Below are 8,491 nucleotides of genomic sequence, written 5' to 3'. Positions count from 1 at the left end.
TTTTTTTTTAGATTCCATATATATATATGTGTTAGCATAAAGTATTTGTTTTTCTCTTTCTGACTTACTTCACTCTGTATGACAGACTCTAGGTCCATCCACCTTACGACAAATAACTCAATTTTGTTTTTTTTTATGGTTGAGTAATATTCCATTGTATATATGTGCCACATTTTCTTTAGCCATTCATCTGTCAATGGACATTTAGGTTGCTTCCATATCCTGTCTACTGTAAATAGTGCTGCGATGAACATTGTGGTACATGACTGTTTTTGAATTATGGTTTCTTCAGGGTATATACCCTGTAGTGGGACTTCTGGGTCATATGGTAGTTCTATTTTTAGTTTTTTAAGGAACCTCCATACTGTTCTCCATAGTGGCTGTATCAATTTACATTCCCACCAACAGTGCAAGAGGGTTCCCTTTTCTCCACACCTTCTCTAGCATTTATTGTTTGTAGACATTTTGATGACGACCATTCTGACCAGTGTAAGGTGATACCTCACTGTAGTTTTGATTTGCATTTCTCTAATGATTAGTGATATTGAGCATCTTTTCATGTGTTTGTTGGCAATCTGTATATCTTCTTTGTAGAAATGTCTATTTAGGTCTTCTGCCCATTTTTGGATAGCATTTTTTATTTTTGTGATATTGAGCTGCATGTGCTGCTGGTATATTTTGGAGATTAATCCTTTGTCAGTGGCTTCATTTGCAAATATTTTCTCCCATTCTGAGGGTTGTCTTTTCATCTTGTTTATGAAATACCTGATATTTATCTTTAAAAATAAAAAAATAAGTTGTGAAAATTTTAAATTTATAAGAGTAAAGTTATTTGTTATCAAATACCATATATACCATATTTTTGCCACACCATATTTGTCATAATTGTTTCCTGACTTTTTTTTAAGGTAATATTTATGGATACAATCAGAAACTCCCCACATTCTTTCCACTTCCTTACTTCTTCCTTCCTCAGAGGTAACCGCACTGAAAATGTGTGTATGTTTCCTTTACATGTTTATACATATGTAATTATAAACATATGGCATTATTTTAAATTTATATATGTAGTTTGAAATTTATCCATATTGATTGACAAAAAGATCCTAATCTTATAATCTATAGCACATCAAGATGTCTTTAGCACTTAATTAAGCCCTTGTAAGGTAAACACAGTTGGCCTTTCATATCTATGGGTTCTACATCCACGGATTTAACCAACTGCTGCTCAGAAATATTTAGAAAATAATTCCAGGAAGTTCCAAAAAGCAAACCTTGAATTTGCCATGCACCAACAACTATTTACATAGAATTTACATTACATTAAGTATTATAGGTAATCTAGAGATGATTTAAAGTATATAGGAAGTTGTGTGTCAATAATATGCAAATACTGTACAATTTTATATAAGGAAATAAAGCATTCATGAATTCTAATATGGGGGGGAATCCCCATAGATGCTGAGGGAGTACTGTACTTGGAATCTAGCATTAATATTTTTATTATTATTATTATTTTTGGCTGTTCCACACAGCATGTGGGATCTTAGTTCTCCAACCAGAACCCAAGTCCCCTGTATTGGAAGGCAGATTCTTAACCACTGGACAACCAGGGAAGTACTGTAATAGTTTTATATTTTTAAATTGTGTGTGTGCGTGTTTAGGCTCTAAACATCAGAAACACAAATCAAAATCATCAAAGAAATTTTTGTATATTTCTGATGTAGCAAAAAGTAGTTAAATTGCAAACTTCATTTTAATGCATTTAGTTTTATCCTCAAATGAAATGTGGGATTGACAAAATGTCAGTTTGACTCTGTCCATAAATTGTGTTCTTGCTTTCATAAAGTTAATTCAATAATATGAAGCACATTAAATGTGGATAGGTCAAATTTGTCTTTTTAGATATGTATCATGAATATTATTAAAGGCTTTAATAAAATTAACTTACAATGTAACCTTTAATTGTAATATACTGACCTAAAGTAACATATTTTATGGAAAATAACATTTATTTTATATTATATAAATATATACCATGAAAATAATTTTTAAAATTCCTTAGGGAATTCTTGATTTTTTAATGTGCATATAGTTTAGAATTAAAGGAGAGAAGGAGAAATCAAGATTGATTTAAACCAACATAAAATTATACAAATAAGACAAAAATTTTAAAATGCTTTAATTCTCATTGCACCATTTCTGACTCATATAATATTACTGTCCAACTAGCTGACTTGCTGTTAATCACCCAGCTAAGACGGAAAGAATCACTAAGCCCAAATCATCAACCCACAGACTCATGAACTAAATAAATGTTTATTGTTTTAAAAACTGAGTTTTGAGGTAGTTTGTTGCACAGTTTCATTAAGTAGAAATAAACGGCCACAACTAGTACAGTGGCTTTTGTTGTTTGTAACTGAGAGCCTTTGATAATTTCCTTTAGTTCTTCTCATCAACCTGGAAACACCCAGATTAGTTCATTCCATAAGTAGTATTAGGGCTTTTATAAATGAATCACAGTGATAAGTGCTGGAGATTAAACTGTGGGAGAAAACATACATGATCCATATGTTCTCAAATTTTAAAATCCTATAATGTGTGATGAATAAAAAAGGAGAAATTGATACAGCAACTTACAAAAAAATTTTATTGGAGACAGAGTAACACCAGGATAAAATGTTTAGATGTAGTCAGGTTTGTAAATCACAGACTTAGGTCATACCATATCTGGCTTGTTACCAGTATCTAAGCAGTATTCTGTGCCCTCTCAAAATGGGCTCAGTGTATCCACCTTCACAGACACCTTCTTTGAGCTTATTTCCTAGCTGATGTCCAGATTCCAGGTGCAGGGCATCATCTTAACACCCAGCATCTAGAAGCTTCTTTACAGACAACCTGGCAACTTCATCAAGACCACAAGAGCTAGATCTCCACTATCTTGAAGTTCACAGCTACCTGAATCAGTAAATGTCAGTTTCTCCATAGTGATACCCCAGCCCCTAAACACAGGGGGGAAATGGTTCCTCCAGCAGCTCCAAGAGGATGCCTATCTGACAGAACTAACAACAGACTGCCACAATTTCCTTACATATATTAGGTAATTAAATGTCCCTTAGGAGGACATAGAACCTCTTTTTCTTGTGGGGAGACATGAACAGGACAGTTCAGCAGGAAATAGAACACTTAAAAAAGAAAGGAAAGATGCTGCAACTGAAGTAATAGACCAGAAAGTAAACAAATTTGTTTCCAAATCCTATCCTGGTTCAGTCAATATTTACCATTTATAGCTTTGCCTTCTGTTGCTGGAACAAAGGCTGTGCCTCTAAAAGCACAATATAAGAAGTCAAACAGTGAGCATCTCTCCACTGGTAGGACCACTGCTGTTCCTCCCACTCTTCCTGAAGACCCAAGGAGCATAGGATGGAGAAGCCTCTTCTGGGTGTCCTGCTTCTCACCTTTCTCTCAGACGGTATGACACAGAAAGGTAGGTCCTGAGCCTTGCTGGGATAAAGTTTTCTCCAAGTCCCAGGGGAACTGGAGTACAGCACGTTTTGTTACTACTGGGGTTGCTGTTTGAGGAAGATGTGAATGAAGGATGTTATAAGTTATCTACTGCAGTATTACAAATCACCTTAAAATTTAGCAGCTTAAAGAAACGGACATTTATTATCATACTTTCTATGGGTCAGGAATCAGGGAATAGCTCAGCTGGATGATTCTGACTCAAGGTCTTTCATAAGTTTTCAGTCAATCAACCAGAGCTGTCCTCTCATCTGAAGGCTCAACTTGGGGAGGATCTGCTTCTAAGCTCATTCACATGGTTATCATCAGGATTCAGCTCTTACAGGCTGTTGGGTTGAGGGCCTCAGTTCTTCACAGGCTGTTGGCTGGAGGCTTCCCTTAGTTCCTTGCCATATGGACCTTACTATCAAGCAGCCTATGACACAGCAGCTGGATTCTCCAACAGTGAATGATCTAACAGAGAGAAAGGGCCCAGCCCAAAAGTACAGTCTTTCTTAAAAAACTAAAAATAGAACCACCATATGATCTAGCAATCTCATTCCTGCATATATCCAGAGAAAACTATAATTAGAAAAGATACATGTACCCCAGTGTTCATTGTAGCACTGTTTACAATAACCAAGACATGGAAGCAGCCTAAATGTCCATTGACAGATGAATGGATAAAGACAATGTGGTATGTATATAAAATGGAATATTACTCAACCATTAAAAATAATGAAATAATACCATTTGCAGCAACATGGATAGACCTTTCTCAGACAGAGAAAGACAAATATATGATAACATTTATATGTGGAAACTAAAAAAAAATTGATACAAATGAACTTATTCACAAAACAGAAACAGACTCACAGACATAGAAAAAAAAAACTTACAGTTACTAAAGGGGAAAAACTGTGGGGAGGGATAAATTAGGAGTTTGGGATTAACATGTACACACTACTATATATAAAATGGATAACCAACAAGGACCTACTGCATAGCACAGGGAAATCTATTCAGTACTGTGTTATAACCTATATGGGAAAAGAATCTGAAAAATAATGGATATGTGTATATGTATAACTGAATCACTTAGCTGTACACCTGAAACCAACACAATATTGTAAATCAACTATACTCCAATATAAAATAAAAACAAAATTAATTTTTTTAAAAAAAGAAATAAAACTTGGAAACAGCTAAAAAAAAAGAAGCACAGTCTTTTCAAAATCTCATCTTCTGTCACTTACCTCAGTTCTGCTGTATTCTATTCATTAACAGCAAGTTAGCCTACAATCCAGGAGAGGAGAATTATTTCGGACATATTCTTAAAACCACTACAGATGCTGATGAGTAAGGACATGCCTGGCAGAAGGAAGCCCCAGGGCTAGAGAAAGGACAGCTGGCTTTGTTTACTACTTGGGAACACCATTACCTCTCACCTTAGAGAACAAGAAGGGATGTGCAACTTTTATTAGAAAAAGAGGTTATTACAGGTATTAGGGTGTTCATTCTCTGATCCTTCTCAATCCTTTAGTCTCGGTCACGTGAGAGGAAATATGAAATTTTAAAAGAATCTTGGGCTTTAAGTAGAGAACAAGTTTCTCCCAAACTAACTGAATTGCCTTTGTGAAGTTACTGAACTCTGACCCTCAGTTTCTTCATCTATGAAATGGGTATAAGGATGACATCAAACTAAAGGGAAAAATTTACTTTGTGATGCATAAGTGCTACAAAATAGTTAGGCTTTATTAGCAGATAAAAAGCTTTAATGTCCTGGCACCCCTTTTTTCTCCCTTTCTATTGTACCCAATAAGCCCAAACCCAGCTTCTCAAGTTTGAGACACCCACTTCTCTATCATATCACTATCAGTTATAAGTTATTCATAACACCACTCTCTGGCTAACCATGCTATTTTGCTCCAGGTTTGTATACTGAAAAGGTCACACACCACACGTATGGAGATATTTAGATCATTGACATCTCTGAATATGATCAGCAATGGGAGAATATGGGGTACTACATACTTTAACCATTACACTCCATGAGTCAGCTGTGTTTCATTTTTTTTTTTTTTTCATTTTTTTCTCTTTGGCTGCACCACGCAGCATGTGGGACCTTAGTTTCCCACCTGGGGATGGAACCCTTTACACTGGAAGTGCAGAGTCTTAACCACTGGACCGCCAGGGAAGTACCCTGTGTTTCATTTTCTACACTGGTGTTTGCTGTTCTACCCATATGAAACCTACAAAGAAGATGAGAGTGGGAGTTATAGGACATCTTTAATTCCTCTTTCTATCTTTCTATCAGGACAACTGTAGTAAAACCTGCCTTTTAACACTAACATTTTGCTTATACTATCACTGAGATAATGCACTTACAGGCACCTTGTAAACACTGTATATACTCTATCAGGAAGCTGCCCATGATCCATAGTGAGAGTAAATCGAACAAAATAATTGATAGAATTTTTGTCACATTGTTTTTTTTGTTTTGTTTTTTGTTTTATTTTCTTCTCAGACTTGAGAGGGAAGGTGTTTATTTTCCCTAAAGAATCAAACAAAGCCCATATGTCCCTGATCCCCAGGGTGAAGAAACCGCTGAAAAGTTTCACTCTGTGCCTGAAAGCCTCCACAGACCTCACCCGCTCTTACAGTCTCTTCTCCTACAGCACTAGGTCTACAGACAATGAGATGCTTCTCTTTGTCAACAAAGTAGGAGAGTACAAACTGTACATTGGGAACACTGGGGTCACTTTCAAGGTCCCCCTCTCTCCTTATGCCCCAATCCATCTCTGTGCCAGCTGGAAGTCTCCCTCTGGGATTGCTGAACTCTGGGTGAGTGGGAAGCCCATGGGGAGGAAGGGTTTGAGGAAAGGGTACTCTTTGGGAGCAGAGGCAAGCATCATCCTGGGACAGGAGCAGGATTCCTTTGGGGGACGTTTTGATGCAAAACAATCCTTTGTTGGGGAGATCTAGGATGTGTCCTTGTGGGATCATGTGGTCCCCTTAAAGAATATGTGCTCCTTCTGTTACAATGGCAACCTCTTGAATTGGTGGGCCCTGACTTATAAAGCTAGGGGCTATGTGGTGGCAAAGCCCAAGTTGTAGGTGTAAGCCTCACTCCCTTCAGACATGATTTGTGTTTAATAATAGTCACTCACACATTCTCTTTGAAATTAAATACACTGATTTCCATTTCTCTGGCTCTGTTAAGACGGTGTGAACTACATTAAAGACACAAGGTCTAGGTGGACCTTTAATATACATTCTTTGTTGTTGCACATGTTACATAATTTTCTGCAGCATCAAACTATAGGAACTCAGGGGAACACGCTGCTTTCAGTATGGGTGTCAATCTTCTAGAGCCCTGTATAGCTGTGGGATTCCCCATGGGGGTCCTGAGTGCAAAAATATTCATCAATCTATAAAAATCATGTGACTGCTGAGAAGGGCCTTTCAAGAATGGGCTACTATCATGAGCAGGACCCCCGAATAGAAAATCTCCAATGGGGCTTTCTCAGGAAGCAAGGTTGTGACTGTTACCCTTGAACCTAACCTGGAAAGGATTCAGAGGTGTTCTCAGGGAACCCAGATAAAGGCAAAGATTAACTACCTTGGAGGCTCTTCTTCACATTCACTCTCTTGGAGGTGGCTCCTCTAGGGAGGCAAAGCTTATATTCCTGCAGGTAATTCTCCATAAGCATGAAGATTTCCCTTCTTGACCCTGGTATGATTAGAGAGTCCCAAGTCCTTTGTTTGGCAGGCAATTTCAATGCATCCTCATTGGGGACACTTGGACTGTCCTCAAGCAGAAGGACAGTGGGTGGGAGACATGGATTATTTATTTATTTATTTATTTATTTATTTATTTATTTATTTATTTTAACATCAGCCCTTTATGGACTGGAAGACATTTGGCAAGTTCTGCCTCTTTTGAACGCCAGGCCAAATCATCCTAAAGTCTTAAACTTTTTTCACAAATCAATACAATTTTCCCCTTCAGAAGGCAATAACAGTAAGAATTGGGAGACTCCCAGACTCTTGTTTAGGCAAGAGTTTAAACTCAGAGTTTGAATGAGGTACCCAACGGTTAACAGAAAATGAGTTCATCAATGTAAATAGAAATGAAGAGGGCAAAGGCAAGACACAGGCATCAGCCCAGGCTCCGCATAGAGGTGAATGAAAATCACAGGCTAATTTCCAGATCTGAGACAGCTAGGGTTAGTTGAGAGGTGGTATTAATACATTTATTTCCTTCTTTTTTTTTGGCTGGGCCATGCAGCTTGTGGGATCTTGGTTCCCTGACTAGGGTTCAAACGCGGCCCACCAGCAATGGAATTGTGGAGTCCAAATCACTGGACAACCAGGAAATTTCCTTAATAAATTTAATTTCAAAACAGATCTTCAGAAAGCCAGCCCTACACTTGTGAATACATTATGGCATAGGCATTACTCCCAGAGAAAGCATGTATAACTGCAGTGACATTCAGTTGCTTGGTGTGACAAGTTACTTACTCACATGTAAATATACAAAACTCACCAAGGAAACAGTCCTAATGTGAGCTTCAGCAAAATTGGGGAAAAAAATTCATGGGTCTCCAAGGCAGGTGAGAATGTTTTAAGCTGGTAATATTTCTTCTGGAATGTCAGAGTCTGTTACTCTTGTCATTGCCCAAAGGAGAAAGTGATGATAAGTCGGAAAGGTGGTTTTAACTGTGCTTTTCACAAATCTTGTCCACTGACCATGTTATCTCTGAAGTTTTAGAGCTCAATATCTACCTGACATTTAGGTTGATCTTTCAACCTATCACCTCAAACAGGCGTTATGCAGCCCACTTTTCTGGCATTAACAAAGTGGAAACAATCAGTCACCTTCTTGTTTATTATTCCCTACTGGCTTTCCACTTTGTAAGGAGCATCTGACCATATCCCTGGTGGTAACGCCCCAAATGAATAGAGGGTATGGGAGAATGATGGT

The 8,491-nt window shown here is 37.6% G+C and overlaps 1 protein-coding gene across 1 annotated transcript; it reads left to right on the top strand.

The window, feature by feature from the left end:
• Nucleotides 1–3,423: 3,423 nt before the first annotated feature.
• Nucleotides 3,424–6,638, top strand: LOC308613176 (mucosal pentraxin-like; the record flags this gene model as incomplete). The annotated part of the gene is given in 3 exon segments (XM_081226220.1): nt 3,424–3,487; nt 6,032–6,486; nt 6,490–6,638. Coding segments are annotated over 3 exon segments (651 nt in total). The 3' UTR covers nt 6,622–6,638.
• Nucleotides 6,639–8,491: the final 1,853 nt, after the last annotated feature.

Source organism: Mesoplodon bidens (assembly GCF_964165515.1).
Source record: "Mesoplodon bidens genome assembly, chromosome: 2".
Lineage (NCBI taxonomy): Eukaryota > Metazoa > Chordata > Mammalia > Artiodactyla > Ziphiidae > Mesoplodon > Mesoplodon bidens.
This window is presented reverse-complemented; position numbering and strand designations above follow the sequence as displayed.